Source organism: Trichosurus vulpecula, chromosome 9, assembly GCF_011100635.1.
Source record: "Trichosurus vulpecula isolate mTriVul1 chromosome 9, mTriVul1.pri, whole genome shotgun sequence".
Classification (NCBI taxonomy): Eukaryota; Metazoa; Chordata; class Mammalia; order Diprotodontia; family Phalangeridae; genus Trichosurus; species Trichosurus vulpecula.
Window position 1 is genome coordinate 13,228,525 of NC_050581.1, and position 22,188 is coordinate 13,250,712.

General features: G+C 42.0%; 1 protein-coding gene across 1 annotated transcript in view; it reads right to left on the minus strand.

The window, feature by feature from the left end:
- WDR90 (WD repeat domain 90) overlaps positions 1-22,188 on the minus strand; it is a 63,085-nt gene that overhangs the window by 5,131 nt on the left and 35,766 nt on the right. The window contains exons 31-37 of the mRNA XM_036738333.1: positions 14,430-14,589; positions 13,793-13,983; positions 13,417-13,585; positions 11,491-11,602; positions 7,758-7,929; positions 7,109-7,231; positions 6,335-6,512 (exon numbers count right to left, since the gene is read on the minus strand). Of these exons, the coding sequence (XP_036594228.1) occupies positions 6,335-6,512; positions 7,109-7,231; positions 7,758-7,929; positions 11,491-11,602; positions 13,417-13,585; positions 13,793-13,983; positions 14,430-14,589 (1,105 nt within the window). The remainder of the gene's footprint in view (positions 1-6,334; positions 6,513-7,108; positions 7,232-7,757; positions 7,930-11,490; positions 11,603-13,416; positions 13,586-13,792; positions 13,984-14,429; positions 14,590-22,188) is intronic.

Here is a 22,188-nt window from a genome sequence, read left to right on the forward strand (position 1 = left end):
GAGTGGAAAGTTTTGGGTCTTTTTTATATTGAATTTGTAGGTAGCATTGGGCTTATTTGATCAGTACTTATGACAGTTGAATTTATCATTTTTTAAAAGTAAATTTATTTGCTATGACCACAATATGATACACTTCAGATAAGTGCAATGATTGGGGAATGCAATGTTCTTGTTAAATGATGGCTAATTCATCTGTACTCTGAAACTGCTTGTTTAAATCACCCCCCTAGAGCTCCAGTCAGTGGACCTTTAGCTTCAGAAAAATATATCATTTTATTAATATAGGACGCAGATCAAAATATCAACACACGTTAGAAGCCTGTTTTAATTTAGGGAGAAAAAGTTTCTTATAATTTCCACTAAGTAAAGAATAAACCCAGAAAGAAAAACTTTTCTTAAAAACTGACATGGGCAGAAAGTAATCAACTTTATAAACTCATGAGACACGATAGTTATTCACAAAACAGTTCAATGAATTACCAAGAAACTAGAGGCGTCTCCATAAAACAGTGGGGCCACTGTAATATGCTTCATAAATTAAAGAAAAAGAAAATGAGACATTCCCAAAAAGTGGATGGTTGGACAGAAGTATGTATGAAGGACGCTGTAGTGAAAAGCGCTCTGTATTCAGAAGTCACAGGACTTTGCTGGGGCAAAAATGATGGGAACTTTGGAAAGGAGTTATTATCGCATCTTAGAATTTATGGTAGGAGAAGAAAGGAGAAGAAATCTGGACATCGTGTGACATGCACTGTAGATTCCCAAAGAGTGGATTTAACAAAACTCTGAAAAGGGACAAGTGGAATCCCATGACTAAGAATTCTAAGTCATGAGAATTTTAAATCCAGAAGGAAGGGAATCTCTCAAGACACAGAGAAATGATTCCACTGAAGAGAAAAAGGGAGGAGTTATCTGAGGACACTAATGCAGCTATTCACTATGGACTCAGTTGGCCACGGCCTTCTAACTGGTCTCCTTGCCCACTCTCCTCTCCAATTCATTGCTGCCAAACTGATATTCCTAGAGCACAGTTCTGACCACTCACTCCTCCTTGAGAATTTTCAGAAGCTCCCTATTTCCTTTAGGACAAGGTACAAACTCCTCTGTTCATCATTCACAGCCCTACATATCATTCTAGATTTATTACCCTTTGTGCACTACTTTCCAGCCAAACCGGCCTTTTTATATTTACTTCTGTGTATAGGTGCTGTTTCCTACTCTTATACCTAAGCTCCTTGAAGGCAGAGAATGTTTCATCTTTTCTCATGCAGTATCTAGGACGTTGTGGGTACTTAAATGCTAGCTGAAATGGACTCAGTGATCTGGTCCCACCCACTCTGTTACAGTGGCCAAGGGATTAAACATCTGAGTGAGACAAGCCTGGGTGAGAAGCAGTTTAGATCAAAGACACAAAGCATCATCACACATGGCATGACTTCAAAGAAGCTTGAAGGCTGGTCTTCCATTCCCCCACTAACCCTTGCCTGGTAGGGAATAAGGCAACATTCTGAAGAACTGGGACAAAGACGATAACTAAGAACTACAGCTTAAGACTTAGACAAACTCCTGAAAAGTCATCAGAAACAGAACAGTGTACACGACTACAAAGAGGTAAACGGAAAAGGCAGTAAGACAACAAATGAAACTGAACACTGAAATTATAAAAGTTAGGTCTGACCACAAAGAGGAGATGCCTCCTGAGACTGTACCTCCTCCTTTCTTTGCAGAAGTAGGGGACTATAAAAGTGAAATGCTACAAATAAAACCAGAGATTGGCCAATGTTTTGTTTACTTTACTATACCTTCCCCACCCCTTTTTAATTATTTACTAAAAAAAAAAATGGATCTCTGGGAACAGAAGGAGATATACACTGAAGAATATGAGGTAAAAACAAAAGACAGTATTAATTTTTTAAAAAGAAATTCTAGCTATTGTTAGGAGATAAAGGGAAGGTGGAACATTAAAGGGGCTGGGGGAGTGGAAACTATAATATTAATCTTCAGATTTAATACTAAAGGCAGAGCCAAGATGGTAGAGTGATACAAAGTCCTCCAAATAGATCTAGAAAACAACCAGATTAAATTTTGACTAGGAAATTTAGAAAAAAATCAGTGAGTCCTTTGTCCAGCCCAGGCTGGTGTAGGGAGCCTGACGGGGTCTGAGAACAATACGGACACTAGTCAGTCCAGAAGCACACAATACAGTCTAGTGTTCAAGAAGAGGATGTGTACCAGGGCAAAAAGATGTCCCAGACTGGTCACCCCAGACCTATGCAGAAGCACTACCATGGGGGACAGGTAGCAATTAGCAGCTTTGTTTACCACTATCCAGTTCTGGGTCACCAATCAGGGGCAGAGTGAGAAGGGGACCTATGCAAAGGGATGTAGGGAGGCCCCCAGTGGAACATGAAGAAAGGAGGAAGCACGGGAGCAAGCAGTAGAAGTTTGGCTCAGACCCCACATTCAGACAGGGTCTCACTTGTATAACACCTAGCCCAGCCTGCAGAGAAATGAACAAGGCAGGATTTCCAGACTAAAGGGGAGCCTATAATTCTACCACTTTGAACAAAGAGAGTTTTCCAGCAGCTGATACGGGCAGAGTCCAGCAAAAGTCTAATCTTGCAGAGACCCAAACCTATGTTAGGACCTCGTAGAACACAGACTTTGCCCTGGATCAGACCACATTAGGAGCAATGAAAGCTTGCAGATCTCCCAAATGTCCCTGAGATTCTAAAATAACGCAATACTTAATATCTCAAGAAAATAGCAACAGGACTAGCCCAGAACTTTCCTCCAGGAATGTAGCAGAGCCCAGCCCTAAACATAAGGCAAACATGGGCAGTAAATGATGGCGAATGTGATAGTTAGCTCCAGTGTTGGAACTAGTTTGGTGTTGTTTCTAAGTGAAAACTGAGAAAATAAAAAAAAAAAAGCAGCAAGTAGAATTTGTTCATTTAGTCCACTTTCCTAATGCCTTTTTGACTGGACATGAGTAGGCCACCATTCAATTATTCCTATTTCAAATGGATTTCTTGTAGCCATTTTACCTTATTATGGAGAAAAAAAAAATGTAACGGCCTGTTTAACTGACTTTTTTCTGAAAGCAGAAAAACTTTTGCTTTAGTTGTAAAAACGAGAATGTATAATAAAGTTTGATTTCTCTTTAATTGTACATTACTTCTGAACATCTAAGTGCTTTCAGCTGTCTAAATAAAATGCTTCTACCCCCAAAAAGAAAGAAAAACAAGTTTGAAGTCAGGAAGTAGGCTGAAGAATGGGCAAACAAAAAAAGAATCCCATCATAATGAGGTATTATGGCGGCAACATTGCTCAAGACACAGAAGACAAGAATAACTCCAAGACATCTACAAGCGATGTTCCAAAGAAAAACACAGGTTGGGCACAAACTTAACTGAAATTCCTGGAAGATGAAGCACAGGTTAAAAAAGAAAGCCAAAAATGCTTTTATAAATAAATAATAATGTTTGAGGAAGATACTGGAATAGAAATGGGAGCAATGGAAGGAATTAACAGATTAGCACAAGGGCTACAAAGTCTTGTTCAAGCAACAAACTCCCTGAAAATTAGAGTGGACCAAATAGAAGCCAAAGTCTCCATAAAAGAACAAGAAATTTCAAACCAAGTCAAAAGGCTGGAAAAAAAATAGAAGAAAATGTAAGGTATCTCATAGCAAAAACAAATGATCTGGAAAACAGAGAAGAAAAAACCTTAAGAATCACTGGATTATCTGAATATCATGATTAATAAAATAGCCTAGATGTAACATTTTAAGAAACCTTAAAAGAAAACTCCCCAGATCTCCTAGAACCAGGGCAAAGTGGAAATAGAAAGAATCCACCAGTCACTACCTGAAAGAAGCTCCCAAATGAAAACTCCCAGGAACATCACAGCCAAAATCCAAAGCTTCCAAGTCAAAGAAAAAATACTGCAAGCAACCAGAAAGAAGGAATTCAAGTAGTACCAAGGTGCCCTACTCAGGATCACACACTATTTAGCAACTACCACTATAAAGGAGCAGAGAACTTGGAATACAACATGCCAGAATGCAAAAGATATAGGCTTACAGCCAAGAATAACAATCAGCAAAATTGAGTATAATCTTACAGGGGAAAAAATGGACCTTTAATGAAATAAGAGTACTTCCAAGCATTGTTAGTGAAGACATCAGAGTTACCTAAAAAACTCGGAATTGCAAATAACACAGGAATCAATATAAATATAATAGAATAAAACAGAAATATAAAAAAGTAAATCTGAGTGAACACCAACCATAAAGGACTAAACAAGTGTAAACTGCTTTCATTCTAATATGGAGGGATGATGCATGTGTCCCCCTGAATCCAATTTTCATCAAGGGTCAAGGAAGTTTAAATGACAGAGGGCCTGTGTTTCAGTTATATCTTGATGATCTTGAGAAAAAAATGGAAAGAGAAGGAAGAGGAATACATTCTGGGGGAAGGGAAAGGAAGGTTTGGGAAAAGTATCTCACATAATCAGGGTCCACAAGTAGAAATTTATCCAAACAAGGAGGAGAGGGTATGGAGAAGCAGATTACATTTAAACTTCACCTCATCTGAACCTGTCAGTGGAGGGAATACACACACACACACACACACACACACACCCCAAACACAGCTGGGTACAGAAATACATTTCATTCAACTGAGAAATATGAAAGAGAAGAAATGAGGGAGAACTACAGGGAGGACAGATTGAGGGATTAGTGCTAAGCAAAGGAGCTAAAAAATAATCTTCATAGATGTTTTTGAGGTGACAAGGAATGGGAATCTGAGCGGGTTCCCATAAATTGGGGAATGGATGAACAAATGATGATATAATAAATATGTGATGGAACACCACTGTGCTAAACTTTCATCAGTTGTAATAACCAACCAGGATCCTAGAGGACTAATGATGAAACATAATACCTACCTCCTGATGGAGATGAAGGGTTCAGAATGCAGAATGAGACAAATATTTTTTGGACATGACCAATGTGGAAATTTGTTCTGATTACTAATTGACTATTTGATTTATTGTTCTGATATATGTTTGTGATGGGTTTTGTTTTTCCTGAGTTCTCATTTAGGGGTGGGGAGAGTTTGAGAAGGTATTGGCTGATTAAAACAAATAAAATATTCTCTTAAAAAAGGTTTGATGCCTGTGTGCTAAGAGGGTTTACCCCTTCTTTGTAGTAGAGGTCCATACAAAAAGGGGTCTGGAGGGAGGGAAGAGATGGTGGGATGGTGCAAAGATGCAGGAAGGAGAGGCTGAGTGAAATGTCACATGTATCACAGTGAAGGAGGGAATAAGAAGCTCTGTTTCCTGGGAAGTAGACAGAACTGTAAGCATACAGTACTCCCTGCTCCTATGATTAAACTAAGCCTTATGAAATAATAAGGTTCCTTAGATGTATTTTAAAATTATGATTTCTATGACACCTTGAAATTGTGATGGTGGGTAGGTAGAAAGAAGATAAAATTAAACACAGATTTGAAGGCTAACATCTTCATTCCATTTTATAGATGGGGAAACTGAGGCTCAGAGAAAGAAAGAAACCAAAGATCACTCATGATTAGGTAACAAGAAAAGATACAAGATTCTCTGCACTAAGGGAAAATACCTAGAGACAGTCCTGAGAAAAAGTGTAATTTATAATAAATAACTCACATTTTATGTTGTGTTGTTTTAGTGGTGCCTAACTCTGCGTGACCCCATTTGGGACTTTCTTAGCAAAGATACTGCAGTGGTTGGCCATTTCCTTCTCCAGCTCATTTTACAGATGAGGAAACTGAGGCAAAGAGGGATAAGTGACTTGAGCAGGGTCATATAGCGAGTAAGTGTCTGAGGCTAGATTTGAGCTCAGGTCTTCCTGACTCCAGGCCTGGCACTTTATCCAATGTGCCACCTAGCTGCCCTAACTCACATTTACATGGTGCTTTACAACTTACAACATATTCTTTTCACAACCACTGAGGCAGAAGGGGCACAGAAAAGTGAGGCTCAGGAAGGCTATGTGACTTGCCTGAAACTATACAGCTAACAGGTGAAAAGAACAGAGATAAAGCCAACATCTCCAGTCCTTGAGTCCAGGACTCTGCCATATTTACGCACATTTGGAGAGGTAAGTTCTACGTTATCAGTCCCAGTGCTCTTCCCCAACCCTACCACGACCGCCAGAGGCCACAGGGAAAGCTACCACTCAGCTTCAGCAGACTGAGGGCTCTCCTAAGTCTGCTGCCATCTGGGGAGGACAGAAGTCCCAAGGAAGCTCGTCCCTGATTCCCAGATAAAACACTGGGCTAACCCTCACCGTCCACAGAAAAGGAGATGGCCGTCAGTGCTACAGGGTGAGGGTGCATCTTCAGCTCCATCTCTGTCCGGGAAATGCTGAATACACGGATCGTGCCATCACTGTAGCCTGCCACCACCTGCTGGTAGTCAGCTCTGCGGCTGCTGGCTGATGGACTCCAGGCCAGACACAAGCAGCTCTACAAGAAAGAGACATGCACAGACAGGCTGCTCCCAGCTATCACTTCCCTCACTATGCCAACTCTGCTTCTATTTACAATGTAGTGTAAGCGGCAATAGAGAACAAGCTCTTCTGACTACTACATTACACTGTTTCACCCCATATCTACAAAAAACGGAGGTGTAATTTGCCAAATATTAAGACTCTCTGGTCTCTTTTCTACATAAACTACTTTCTAGACACATCTCTCCCATTCTGTCCCTGCACATATAATCTTCTAGAAGGATATAATTTACATTTACCCTCTTACATTTCATCTTGTTAGCATCAACCCACTCTTCCTCCCCCCTATTTCAGTCCCTTTAGGAAATTCATCTCTTTAGATTCCCCAAGAGTAGAAGGATGTAGGGCCTTAGCTTGCCCTTCCCTTCAAAGGATAGGTGTGGGGCACAGAAAAGAAGTGGGAAGAACAATCCAGCCCAGGGTTAGAGCACACTCCCAACTTCAGGCTCTAGCACCCTGTGATGAGGGATGGTCCCCAATAACCGGAGGGTCAGCCCCAAGGAGAGTGTGTTCCATGTGACTGGACATCACTTAGCTCTGTCTCATAAGTACCTGGTTTAGCACCTGGAACTGTACTACCAGCTCCATGCTGGTCAAGGACCAGACCCGCACACTGCCATCATCACCACAAGTGGCACAGTGGGACTCAGTAGGGCTAAAGGTCACTTCATTCACCTGCAAGGACAGGGAGGGGAGATGCTGGTGTGGCCTACATGAGCGCTCTCCTTTCTCTCACATTCCAGGAAGAAATGCAGCTACTACAAAAGACTGGATTATCATCACTCCAACAGGCAACTCATTATGCTCTGCTCCACCCGCCTTTAACAACCGTGAGGCGAGCTCATCAACTGCACCATGATACTGTATTAGTAATCAATGTGATGATACCATCGTAATAGTCATAGTAGGGACACAGATGAAAGATACTCTTTGATGATGAATCAGACTGTGTCTCTGAAGCATCAAAGAAGTCAAGGCAGACAAGTGAATGCCTCTTCTCTGGAAAGCTTCCCCCTGCAGTTCCAAAACGACCTAAAACCCCAGTCTTCCAAGTTTCACGTCCCCTACGTTTGAACAAGATATGATCAGAGATAGCGGCCAAGTAGAGAACAAATCTGTAATAAGGCTGCAGGAGAGGACAGCTCACGCATTCTTGGCATTCCCTGAACGCCGGCAAGCTCTGTGCCTTCGGACTCTTTACCTTGTTTTTGTGGCCACTGATGAGGCGGATGTTGGTCCTCTCAGCCCAGTTGATATACCACAGTGTGCCTGCAGTTGTGCCCACGATGCCCATATCCATGCCATCGTCAAAGCTGGCACTGACCACAGCACCATCCAGAGTCATCTCTTGCTCCATAAAGACAGAGCTGGACCTGAGGAACAACAGAAAGTCTGGAAATCTGAAATTAGCAGGAAAAAAAGGGAATTGGGCGGATAATGGGAAGGATGGAAGCAAGTGGTCCAAAGCTTAACAGGTGCCAAATTAAGAACAATTTTTTTTCTTGTTGTTGTTGGTTACACCTAATACAGAAGTCTGATCAGTCAATGTCTCATTCAAAAACTTTTAGGATGAAGTTCAGATTTTCCCATTTCCACCCCCCTACAACAAGTGGATCCAACACTTGACTTGACACTACTTCCCTTTGGTCAAACCAGACTAGTCGTAGACTCTCTCCACATCCTCCCTTCTGTGCCTTTGTCCCTGGTCTCTTCTATGCCAAGAATGTCCTCCCTTCCTATCTCTGCCTATCCACACGCTAGTTCTCTCATTTGTCAGGAGCTCAGTGCCCAAAGGACATTCAGCCGTGTGGAGAGAGATGTAGCTACTCAATATTCCCAACTTCACAGGGCTGTAGCAAAGTCAACATGTACCACGCAGGTGATATTGGGTCACTTTTTAGGTTGAGAGGCTGGCCTGGGAGTGGAATGATCATAGAGGGCGTTTTGGTTCTAGGGAGCCTGGAAAGAGGAAGAGAATTGCCAAGTGTTTGAAGAGGCTGACAGGAGCACAGAGGTGGTCAAGGAAGAGTAGAGAGAGGAAGAGAAAGAAGAGTTGATTCAGGTCAGTGACCAAAGGGCAGGGGCTCTTAACATTTTTTCGTATCATGGATTCCTCTGGCAGGCTGGTGAAGCCTACAGACCCCTCTCGGAATCATGTGCACGTGATAAAATATAGAGGATTGCAAAAGAAACCAATTATACTGAAATACAATTATAAAAATATTAAAACAAGTTCACAGCCCCTGGATTAAGAACCCTGTTATAGAGGGAGAGTGAACAATTCCAGCCAACGTATGAAGCAGGGTTATAGTTAGGTGGTGTGGGCCAGGACAAGTCACAGCCAGTAAGCCCTAGCTGTGCTCTGAGCTGAGCCTGGAGAGAGACAATGTGCAGGTGGAAGGTCAGGAACTGGGCCTTTAACAGGTTATGTCCCAGGGCTTTCCACACCAATGCAGCCTCAAAGCGTGTTGATGAGAAGCTGCAAAGTCAGCTGGTGGTTCAGGCCTGCAGTCAGGAAGACCTGAGTTCAAAAATGACCTTGGATACCTCCTAGCTGTGTGACTCTGGGCAAGACACTTAATTTACCTCAGTTTCCTCAACTGTAAAGTGTGGAGAATAACAGCACCTACCTCACAGGATTGTCATAAGAATCAAATGCAAAAATATTTGTAAAGTGCTCAACACAGCACCTGGTACATAGTAAAAGACTTATATAAATGTTAGCCGTCATTATTATTATCTCATGCAATGTATCTTAACCATGGTATTAAAAGATCTTCCTAGTTCTATTTTGGAAAGAGATTGCCCATGGCAAGGGAGAGGGAGATCATAGGGGTTCCTATGACAGTGGGAAGAGATTTTCAAAGGATCAACTAAAAAACCACCTCTCCTCCATGAAGCCTTCCCTGATAACCACCTGTACAGCCAGAAGCAACTTCTCCTTCAGCTTATCTCTGAGCAATTTAGAATCATTCTTCTTATGCATCATATAATATTCTAATTTGGTTTACTTTTATCTGTCTAGATATCTAATCACTCCTATTAAAGTATAAACTTCTCTAGGGCAAGAACTATGTTTTATTCATTATTTATTATATTAATTTTTATATATTTATATTTGTTTATTTTTATTATTTTTAAATTTTTATTTATTTTTACTTATCATTATTATTTGTATCTCCCAGTATCTAGCACATTAAACAAAATAGGTCCTGACAAAATGTCTGCGGATGAATGAATCATTCATTTAATACAGGCTTCACAGAGCAAAACAGGACTTGTTTTTGAATGAGCCAATTGTTGGAAGTACATCATAAAAAATAAATGATCCAGGTAGTTAACCAACTGAAACCAACCAAAAAGAATTCTATATCAAAGTATGGAACATCATGGAGAGAAGAAGACTCAGTCAGCCCCCTCAGCCAGTTAACCAGACTTCAGTCATTGACCTGGGGGATGACCTCTGGCTCTGCCCTGGCTGCTGCCCCTTTCTGTACATGAATTCATAGAATTTCTAGGAAGTGGAATTTGGAGAAACTGGTGTAAAGCAGTTGTCTTTTGAGATACAACTGGAATTTAAGAGGGAGAGTATCGTTCTAGGAAGTTCTACTGAGAAGGCTGCCCTGAAGACTTTTAATTCCCAGATCTATAACTTATATGTGCACATGTTGTACCTAGTCTCTCTGCCTATAGAATGGAAGTTCCTAGAGGGCAAAAACTATTTCATTCTTGCCTTTGTATCCCTAGCACAGTTTCTGTCACATAGTAGACACTTTAATAAAAGCTTGGAGATTGATCTGCTCTTCAAAAACTGGAAATCAAAAGGCTCAGCATTCCCCAAAGCACCACTATTTTTTTTAAATCCACAGTCTCCAGGCAAAGACAAGAAACAGTCTTACACTCTTCATTGTTCCCTTTCTTACCCACCTCCCCCAAAAAATGACAACTCACTTCCTTAACCTGAATCCTATCACTACAGCCCAATGAACTGCCTGGTCCCCATTCCCAACCATATCTCTTTACTTGCCAGGCCCCTTTCATGGGCTCAGATACAGAGGATCCACCCACTCGGCCAAAGTCAAGGGATAGTGGGGGATGAGAAGGGAGTTCAGTCCTGACGCCATGTCTAGGTATTTGAAGAAGGTGGATCTGTGCTATACTACTATGCTATTAAAAAAAAAAAAAGAGTTGCTATATTTGTGTAAATGAGGCTTCTTCTTCTCTTTCTCTGGTCTCTTTGGGGTACAGGCCTTTAGTCAAAGGCTGAGTCAAAGGGTCACTATTTAGTGACTGTGGGAGCATGCTTCCAGATTGCTTTTCAGACCTGCTGCACCAGCTCACAGTTCCAACAGTGCATTAGAGTACCAGTTTTCCCAAAGCTGCGCAAACAAATGTCATTTTCCTTTCTGTCATCTTTGCCAATCTGATAGGTATGAAATGGAAAAAGAGTTGATTTAATTTGCATTTCTCTCATTATTAGTGATTTGAAGCATTTTTTCATTGATTCAAATTTATAAAAATTTCCCAAAAGATAGTCAAAGGATATTTTTTTCAAAGAAAAAAATGAAAACTATGAAATGAGGTATGTATGAGGCTGGCTCTGAAGGCTTCTAAGTCCTTTCCAGTTGAGTCAGAAAGAAAAGCACAGAATCACTCAGGGAGGAGACACACTTTAACGGCCCTTCTCTATTAAAGGGGTGACACTAGACACTCCAGGAGCCAAAGGAACAGTACAGTGTCTGGGTCAAGCCCACATACTAGGACAGCCGGACAACGAAGTTCCAAGCTCTGGAATTCCCAAATCGACTCCTTTCCTCAGAAGAAGCAGCTGATAATGGGTCTCTAGCGCTCAGTACAATCCTTGGCACACAGGGATTAGGAAATGTTTACTGAAAGAACAAATGACTATTTGGTGTGCGGGATGCCTGTCTCACCTTGCCCCGGAACCCTTCGTCCTCAGCTCCTGCACCGCTCCCACTGCCCACAGGCGGATACGCTTAGTGTTGCTGCCACTGACCAGCCGGTTCCCAGAACACAGAAGCACACCTAGGACACCAGGGAAAAATAAATCCGTTTCCTCAACTTGGGTCTTGAACTGGCCACAGAATATTTTTGTTAAAAGGGATCTCAGGATACAGACTGGGAGAGCTGGGGAGGCCATTAGAATAGACAATATCACCAATACGTTGTTGGTGGAGTTGTGAATTGGCACAACAATTTTGGAAAGCAATTTGGAATTATTCAAATAAAGTGACTAAAACATCTACCCTTTGAACCAAAGATTCCATTACTGGGCTTATACCCCAAGAAAGTCATCGATAAGAAAAAAGTCCCCATGAACTCCGAAAGAATTAGAAAGAACAACATACCAAAAAAACCAAAAGTAACAAAATTATAAAGACCAAATAGGACTTAAATGTACCTCTTCATAGAGCTGGGAGGTACACAGGTGTTATACATTGCACATGTTTTTGGACTCTTTAAAAAATATTAGTTGCCATATGAGATGGCTCTCTGGGAGTGGGAGGGGGAGGCTACTAGAGATAACCACGATGATGTAAGAAAGAGAATACATCAATAAAAACTAATTAAAAAAAAACAGACAACAAAGGACTCACGATAGAAAGAGCTCTCTACATCCAGAGAAAGAACTATGGAGTCGGAATGCAGATTGAGGCAAACTATTTTGCTCTCTCTTTTTTTTCTCTTCTTTTTTGGTTTTGTTTCTTCTTTCTCATGATTCATTCCATTCATCATAATTCTTCTCTACAACTTGACTATTGTATAAATAAGTTTAAAGCAAAGGCATATGTAGAACATATATCAGATTCCATGCCGTCTTGGGGGGGAGGGGGGAGGCAAGGGAGGGGAAGAAAATTTGGAACTCAAAAACATGTGGAACTGAGTGTTGTAAACTAAAAATCAAAAATCCAAACAAAAAAAGTGAAAAAAATAGACAATATCTGAGTGTTTGTGCCATGTTTTTTGCATTTTTTCCCACAACTTTTGCACTATTTTTCATTTTGTCTTTGTAGCGCTTTGCACGTAATAGGTGCTTGTTGAATTGAAATGAATATGAGACCTAAAGGGGACCTTAGGAACGATCTTCGGTAACTTTCTGGGTTGGATAATAAACCAAAAGCTCAAAGCCTCACACAGCCTCAGATAAGTCACAGATCTGGAGCCCTGACCACCACCTCCCCTCAGAACATGGTGGAAGCAGCCCAGGGCCCAGAACCCAAGTGCCTTGGGAACAGCCGCAGCCTCCCAGTCCAATGGCCTCCCCTCAGCTGTCATACTGGGAGGCAGCCTCCGTGGAGATGCAGCCTAGAAACTGTACCTGCGTGGGATGCAGTCATCGCTACTGAAGACCCAGAAAAGAAAATTCTTGTCGCCAAAGTCCTTGGCACCATTAAATGGCACAAGATCAGAAACAGGTATGGTTCTATCAGTGGAAATGACGCGAAAGAAGAGGCATCACCCTCTGCTTTACCATCATACCCTATGGGCTCCAGAACCTTTCTGCTGCACTTGCAGCTAAAACCTTCCATAAATGTTGTCTCCTCCATAAACTGGGAGCTCCTTGAGAAGCAGGGACTGTCTCATTTTCCTATTTTTATCCCCAGGGTTTAACGATAGCTCCTACTAGAGCCTACTTTGTCCAGTGCTTGGCATGTAGCATGCACTAAATAAATGCTTCATTCATTTGTTCATTTACTCAGAAAAAATTAGGTGGAAAATGAAATAAGGTCCATTCAACGTCAATAACAAAGTCAAAAGCAACTGAACAGAAGGGGAGCTTTTCTCGCTCCCCGTGGAATGACTAAAGCTAAGCAGGTTTTGCACTGGTATCTACTCACCAATCTCACCCTCATCGGCCTCCCAGGTCATAAAACAGCGGTTGGTGCCTACGTCCCAGACGCAGATCTGTCCAGTGTTGGTGCCGCTGTAGAGTAAGGGGATGATGCTGTAGCAAACTGATGTCAGTTCCACTGCTCCTATTTCCTCAGGAACAGGAACTCTGTGGACCTGACCCAAAGACAGAAAACATCAACTGATGTTATGGATTATGATGAGAAGGTGAATGTTGGCATTCATGAAAAACCAGAAGGCAAGGATAAACAACCCTTCATAACCACCCGGAGCCACAGGGCAGCCTCTGAATACCAGAAGGTTACCCAGATTGAACGCTCCCTGACCTGTCAGAAGAGAAGGGGGTAAAAGACTCTAAGATACCTGGAGGTTGATATCAGCTCCCCAGTGCTTCATGACCCAGAAGGTCATAGCTTCCTGGCCCACACAAGCAAGCTCATTAGCACTGAAAGGGTTAAATGCCACTTCATGAACTGGCTCCACGAATCGGGTGGAGGACATCAGTTCATAGGTGAAGGCGTTCCAGAGGGCGATGGTTCGGTCGCTGTAATCCCCTGGAAGTCAGACATATGTTAGAACTCAAAGTCCCCAGTGTATAAATTCTTTGAGGGCAGACAATATTTTTTGGCTTGTCTTTGTAAACTTAGCACCTAACATAGTGACATGGTCATAATGCACACAGTAAGCATTTAATGAGTGCTTGTTGAATTGAACCGGATTGCTAGAAGCAATCTTAGAAGCCTCTAGTTTGCCAAAGATGGACTTTAACCCAGACTGCCTGGCATTAGAAGGACACATAACCCATAGGGAGGAAACACTGCAGGTAAGGTCAAATAAACTAATACAATTTTTTCTCAGCCCACCCCTACACCCAAAAGACAATCGGTGAATGAAATAAATCTTTTTCTGTGATTTCTAAGGCCATAATTTCATATTATATGTGGCCAAATGTTAAAAGACAAGAGGCTGGGTTTGAACTCTGGATATCATTGCTACTAACCCAGAGTGATGAAAAGTCGGTCATTATGTGAATATGCCATGGCTTGCACCTCAGTCTCATGATGGAACAGAACCTTGCGGCAAGTCCCCTCTGGCACATCCCAGATTCGGACTTGACAACGAGAGCTCTTATCTCCCCAACCTGAGGCAGAAGCAAGGACCTGGTAGACAAAAAAACAAAAAAACAACTCATTACAGGAACAATCCAGGAGAACAACCTCTTCTTCATCCAGTAAGTAACAGACTTTGAAAGATATAATGTCAGGTCACAAACACAAACAGAATTTACACTATCATACATGTCCACGGGAATAAAAAAAAAAACAAGAAAGGAATTTAAACCCACAATTAATCTGTAAAAAGATAATGGCACCAACTCCACCATTTCTGCTAACAGGAAGACATGGATAGTCCAAAAACACTATTTGCAAAAAAATTTACTACTAAGTGGTGAAATTCACTGATTTGAGATTTACCTCTTCATCTTCTCCCTGGTAATTGTACCAATTAGGAACAAAATAAATGTGGGGGACAGGAAACAAAAACAAAGGCGCTGGATAATGGCACTTACATATATAAGAGAAGATATACAATGAAAATGGAAAAGTATACAGTTTATTGACCTATTAGTTAACCCTAACTCTAATCCTATCCTTCCATGATGCCCAACCAATTTCCCTAAAGTAGGGAGGGAAATGGGCCCCCTTGTGGGAAGCAGAAGTTGTATGGAGTCTGAACCTAAATCGCAACTTTCTGCAGGTTTTGTTTGTGGAAACTGGGTCTCTCACACTGGGTCTGAGACATAAACAATCCCTTGCAAGGAGGGAGTCAATACTTCAATCAAATAATCAACAAATATTTATTAAGGTCTTAATATGTGCCAAGCACTATTCTAAATGCTGGGGCAAGTAAAAAGACTGAAACTTAATTCCTTCTTGAAATGAGTTTACATTTTAATGGAGACAAAAAGCATACATAAAAATAAATAAAATAGGGGCAGCTAGATGGCACAGTGAGTAGAGCACCGGCCCTGGAGTCAGGAGGACCTGAGTTCAAATCTGGCCTCAGACACTTGACATACGTACTAGCTGTGCGACCTTGGGCAAGTCACTTAACCCCAACTGCCGTGCCAAAAAAAAAAAAAAAACCAACCTAAAAAAACCCTAAAACTAAAAAAATATATATATAAAATAAATGCAAATATATAAAAATGTGTATGTGTGAATACACACACACATACACACAGTAGGATATAAGGGAGGATGCTAGCAGTTGGGGGGATAGGGAAAGGCTTCATTCAGTAGATGAGTGTCTGAGCTGCTTCTCAAAGAACAAAAGAGACTCTATAAGGCAGAGGTAAGGAGGGAAGACATTCCAAGAAGACGGGAGATGGCACCTCATGAGTAAAGAACAGAAAAAAGGCCAGTTTGGCTGAGTTGAAAAGTACAAGAAGGGGATCCCACAAAGATGGAAAGACAGAGTAGGGCCAGGTTGTGTAGGACTCTAAAAGCTAAACAGAGGAGTTTATATTTTATCCTGGAAGCAATTAGAAGGCACTGGAGTTGGTTGATTAGGGAAATGACACGGTCAGATCTGCACTTAAGGAAAATGTCATTGGCAGCAATGGATAAAGGGACTGAAGGAGGGAGAGACTCGAGGCAGGAAGACCAATTAGAAGAGTGTTGTAGTCATCCAGGCAACAGGTGATGAGGGCCTTAACTAAGGTGGTGGCTATGTGCATGGAGAGAAGGGACTGAATGTGACAGATGTTGGCAGCTGATCTGATGGGTGAGGGGTGAAATGGGGTGGTGGAGAGTGAGATGTCCTGGATAATGGTAGATTTACAAACCTCACACACCAGAAGGATGGTGGTGCCTTTGACAGAAATAGGGAAGTTTAGAAAAGTGGAGGATTTAGAAGAAAAGATAATGAGTTGCTTCAGACATATTGAATTTAAGACATCCAGTATGGGGGGCAGAGTTAAGATGGTGGCAGGAAAGCAGGGACTTGCTTAAGCTCCCTGACCAAATCCCTCAAACACCTGTAAAAAATGGCTCTGAACAAATTCTAGAGCTGTGGAACCCATGAAATAGCAGAGGGAAACAGATCTCCAGCCCAGGAGAGCCTGGATGGTCGCTGGGAAGGGTCTATCGCACGGTGATGAGAGCAGAGGGCAGCCCGGCATGGGCCACGCCAGGACAAACCAGACCCTGAGTCAGCCAGCCAGAACAGGCCTTGGGGCCATGAAATAGTGAGCTGTGGCAGTTACCAGACATCTCAACCCACAAACACCAAAGAGCAGGTTAGGAAGAAACTGTTGGATTGAGTTCAGAGAGGTCTGGCCGCCAGCTCTGGGGTTGGAGGAGGTTGTGCAGTGGTGGCAGTAGGAGCAGCAGCAGAAAGCTCCTGAGGCTGCCTCCAGAGCACCAGTGTGAGCAGTTTCCCAAGTCCCTGGCTCACACGGTGGGAGGAATCTAGCAGCAGATCAGAGCGGGAATGCAAGGAGCACTTTGTGGGCACAAAGGCAGATTCTCTTGCTGTGCCCTGTTGTGTTGGTAAGCAAAATGGGCTCTTAGCACTTAGTTCAACCAAGTGCTCTTGAAGAGTTTGGCTTTTGTTTCCTTTGAGTAATTCAGGGTATTTCACTGAGTCTTACTGGGTGCTAAGCCCCAGGACCAAACCTAAGGGGAGGGACTAGTTTACACATGAGTTTGAGTGACATGTCTGGGACAGCAGAGGCTTTTAGACCATGTGGGTTTTAAGTCCCTCTTTGTGACTCTAGGTCATGTGGGTGAGTCAAACGTGTGACTCACCCCTGACCCTGAAAAAGATATAAAACCAGGGGTTGGCTTTCTCTTCTTTGGACCTCTTACCCACAGCAGTGGTGGCGCAAGTGACTCTGGGCCAGCCCACCGGGCTGAACCTAGATGTTGGTAACCATGAATCTGTATTTGGTCTGTCTGTCAATGTTTGTAATTTGTTTAGGGCTCTCAAAGGTGCTGGTGCACTGATGCAGAGACTCCAGGCAGCTGCAGCTAAGAGCCCTCCAGCTTGTAACCTGGATGCTGAGACTTTGTTAAACTCTGGTAACTATGTATTGGGATTTGAATCAGACAAGGTCTGTCTGTTGATGTTTGTACTTTGTTTGTATTTTGCTCTGAAGTTCAGGGTGCTGGTTTTTTCCCCTGAACTAAGTGAATGATATTTGCATGCTGAATTAAAGTAAGCTTGTCAACCCCTTAACGCTGCTTTCCTTACTAAAGCAGATCAAAAGAACCTGTGCTTTTGAAGCGTGTTGACAGCTTTCCGGGTGCTGGTTACACCCGCACAGAGGCTGCTAAAAGTCAAAAAGCCTACATCAAAAGCCTCCAAGAAAAACATGAACTGGTCTCAGGCCATGGAAGACCTCAAAAAGGATTTGGAAAAACAAGTTAGAGAAGTAGAGGAAAAATTGGGAAGAGAAATGAGCGTGATGCAAGAAAACCATGAAAAGTAAATCAATGACTTGCTAAAGGAGACCCAAAAAAAAATAATGAAGAAAATAACGCCTTAAAAAATAGACTAGGGGGCGGAGCCAAGATGGCGGCTGGTAAGCACGGACTAGAGTGAGCTCCGTACCCAAGTCCCTCCAAAAACCTATACAAATGGCTCTGAACCAATTCTAGAACGGCAGAACTCACAGAACAGCAGAGGGAAGCAGGGCTCCAGCCCAGGACAGCCCGGATGGTCTCTGGGTGAGCTCTATTCCACACGGAGCTGGGAGCTGGGAACGGAGTGGAGCAGAGCCCAGCCTGAGCGGCGTGGACGATCCAGACCAGAAGCCTGGCGGAGGGGGCCCTAGCGCCCTGAATACGTGAGCAGTTACCAGACCCCTCGACCCACAAACACCAAAGACTGCGGAGAAGGTTAGTGGGAAAAGCTGCGGGAGTGGAAGGAGTTCGCGGTTCGGCTTCCAGCCCCGGGGGCAGCGGAGGTGGGGCAGTTACAGCTGTTGTTACTTCCGGCTCCAGGCCCACCTGGTGGGAGGAATTAAGTGGCGGATCACAGCAGGGGTGCACAGCCTGCCGAAGATCTGAGCCCAGTCTGGACTGGGGGTCCTTGGGGAAGGAGGAGTGCGGCTCTGATAGAGCTGGCACCTCCCCCCCAAACGTAGAACATAGAACTCTGTAATCTACAAGCAGTCATACCCCACTGAAAAACTCAAGGGTCAAGTTAGTTGGTTGGGAATATGGCCAGGACGCGAAAACGCGCCCAGATTCAGTCTCAGACTTTGGATTCTTTCTTTGGTGACAAAGAAGACCAAAACATACAGCCTAAAGAAGACAACAAAGTCATAGAGCCTACAACCAAAGCCTCCAAGAAAAACATGAACTGGCCCCAGACCATAGAAGAACTCAAAAAGGATTTGGAAAAGCAAGTTAGAGAAGTAGAGGAAAAATTGGGAAGAGAAATAAGAAGGATGCGAGAAAACCATGAAAAACAAGTCAATGACTTGCTAAAGGAGACCCAAAAAAATACTGAAAAATACACTGAAGAAAACAACACCTTAAAAAATAGACTAACTCAAATGGCAAAAGAGCTCCAAAAAGCCAGTGAGGAGAAGAATTCCTTGAAAGGCAGAATTAGCCAAATGGAAAAGGAGGTCCAAAAGACCACTGAAGAAAATACGACTTTAAAAATTAGATTGGAGCAAGTGGAAGCTAGTGACTTTATGAGAAATCAGGATATTATAAAACAGAACCAGAGGAATGAAAAAATGGAAGACAATGTGAAATATCTCCTTGGAAAAACCACTGACCTGGAAAATAGATCCAGGAGAAATAATTTAAAAATTATTGGACTACCTGAAAGCCATGATCAAAAAAAGAGCCTAGATACCATCTTTCAGGAAATTATCAAGGAGAACTGCCCTGATATTCTAGAGCCACAGGGCAAAATAGAAATTGAAAGAATCCATCGATCGCCTCCTCAAATAGATCCCAAAAAGAAATCTCCTAGGAATATTGTTGCCAAATTCCAGAGCTCCCAGATCAAGGAGAAAATACTGCAAGCAGCCAGAAAGAAACAATTTGAGTATTGTGGAAACCCAATCAGAATAACCCAAGATCTGGCAGCTTCTACATTAAGAGATCGAAGGGCTTGGAATGCGATATTCCGGAGGTCAATGGAGCTAGGATTAAAACCTAGAATCACCTACCCAGCAAAAGTGAGTATCATGTTCCAAGGCAAAATATGGACTTTCAATAAAATAGAGGACTTTCAAGCTTTCTCAGTGAAAAGACCAGAACTGAATAGAAAATTTGACTTTCAAACACAAGAATCAAGAGAAGCATGAAAAGGTAATCAAGAAACGGAAATTGCAAGGGACTTACTAAAGTTGAACTGTTTTGTTTACATTCCTACATGGAAAGATGATGAGTATGATTCATGAGACCTCAGTATTAGGGTAGTTGAAGGGAATATGCATATATATATATATATGTTTAAGTATATATATAAGTGAATGTGAATGTATGTATGTATCTATGTGTATATGTATGTATGTGTATATATATATATGTAAAAGAGAGAGAGCAGACACAGGGTGAGTTGAGGATGAAGAGAAGATATCTAAAAGAAATAAAATGAAATTAAGGGATGAGAGAGTAACATACTGAGAGAGGGAGATAGGGAGAGATAGAATGGGGTGGATTATCTCCCATAAAGGTGGCAAGAGAAAGCAGTTCTATGGGAGGAGGGGAGAGGACAGGTGAGGGGGGAATGAGTGAACCTTGCTCTCATCAGATTTGGCCTGAGGGGGAATACCATACATACTCAGCTGGGTATCTTACCCCGCAGGAAAGAAGAGGGAGGAAGATAAAAAAAAAATAAAAGGCGGTGGGGGGGGAGGGGGGGATGGAGTGGAGGGCAGATGGGGGTGGAGGTAATCAAAACAAACACTTTGGAAAGGGGACAGGGTCAAGGGAGAAAATTCAATAAAGCGGGATGGGTTGGGAAGGAGCAAAATGTAGTTAGCCTTTCACAACATGAGTATTGTGGAAGGGTTATACATAATAATACATGTGTGGCCTAGGTTGAATTGCTCAACTTCTTAGGGAGGGTGGGTGGGAAGGGAAGAGGAAAGGGAATTTGGAACTCAAAGTTTTAAAATCAGATGTTCAAAAACAAAAAAACTTTTTGTATGCAACTAAAAAATAAGATACGCAGGCAATGGGGCGTAGAAATTTATCTTGCCCTACAAGAAAGGAAAGGAAAAGGGGATGAGAGGGGAGGGGGGTGATAGAGGGGAGGGCTGACTGGGGAACAGGGCAACCAGAATATACGCCATCTTGGAGTGGGGGGGGAGGGCAGAAATGGGGAGAAAATTTGTAATTCAAACTGTTGTGAAAATCAATGCTGAAAACCAAATATGTTAAATAAATAAATTGCATTAAAAAAAAAAATAGACTAAATCAAATGGCAAAAGAGTTCCAAAAAGTCAATGAGGAGAAGAATGCCTTGAAAGGCAGAATTACCCAAATGGAAAACGAGGTCCAAAAGACCACTGAAGAAAATACTACCTTAAAAATTAGATTGGAGCAAGTGGAAGCTAGTGACTTTACAAGAAATCAAGATATTATAAAACAGAACCAAAGGAATGAAAAAGTGGAAGACAATGTGAAATATCTCATTGGGAAAACCACTGATCTGGAAAATAGATCTAGGAGAGATAATTTAAAAATTACTGGACTACCTAAAAGCCATGATCAAAAAAAGAGCCTAGATATCATCTTGCAAGAAATTATCAAGGAGAACTGCCCTGATATTCTAGAGCCAGAGGGTAAAATAGAAATTGAAAGAATCCATAGATTGCCTCCTCAAATAGATCCCAAAAAGAAAACTCCTAGGAATATTGTCGCCAAATTCCAGAGCTCCCAGGTCAAGGAGAAAATACTGCAAGCAGCCAGAAAGAAACAATTTGAATATTGTGAAAAATCAATCAGGATAACACAGGATCTAGCAGCTTCTACACTAAGGGACCGAAGGGCATGGAATACGATATTCTGGAGGTCAATGGAGCTAGGATTAAAACCAAGAATCACCTAACCAGCAAAACTGAGTATCATGCTCTGAGGCAAAATATGGATTTTCAATAAAATAGAGGACTTTCAAGCTTTCTCAGTGAAAAGACCAGAGCTGAATAGAAAATTTGACTTTCAAACACAAGAATCAAGAGAAGCATGAAAAGGTAAACAAGAAAGAGAAATCATATGGGACTTACTAAAGTTGAACTGTTTTGTTTACATTCCTACATGAAAAGATGATGTGTATGATTCATGAGACCTCAGTATCACAGTAGCTGAAACGAATATGCATATATATAATATGTATTTGTGTGTGTGTATGTATACATATACATATGTGAGTGTCTATGTATGTATATAAGTAGGTGTGTGTGTGTGTGTGTGTGTGTGTGTGTGTGTGTGTGTGTGTATACATAGACAGATGGCACAGGGTGAGTTGAATATGAAGGGATGATATCTAAAAAAATAAATAAAATCAAATTAACGGAAAAGAGAGGAATATATTGAGAGAAGGAGAAAGATAGAATGGGGTAAATTATCTCACATAAAAGTGGCAAGAAAAAGCAGTTCTGTAGGAAGGGAAGAGGGGGCAGGTGAGAGGGAATGAGTAAATCTTACTCTCATTGGATTCAATTGAGGAGGGAATAACATACACACTCAATTGGGTATCTTACTCCACAGGAAAGTAAGGGGAAG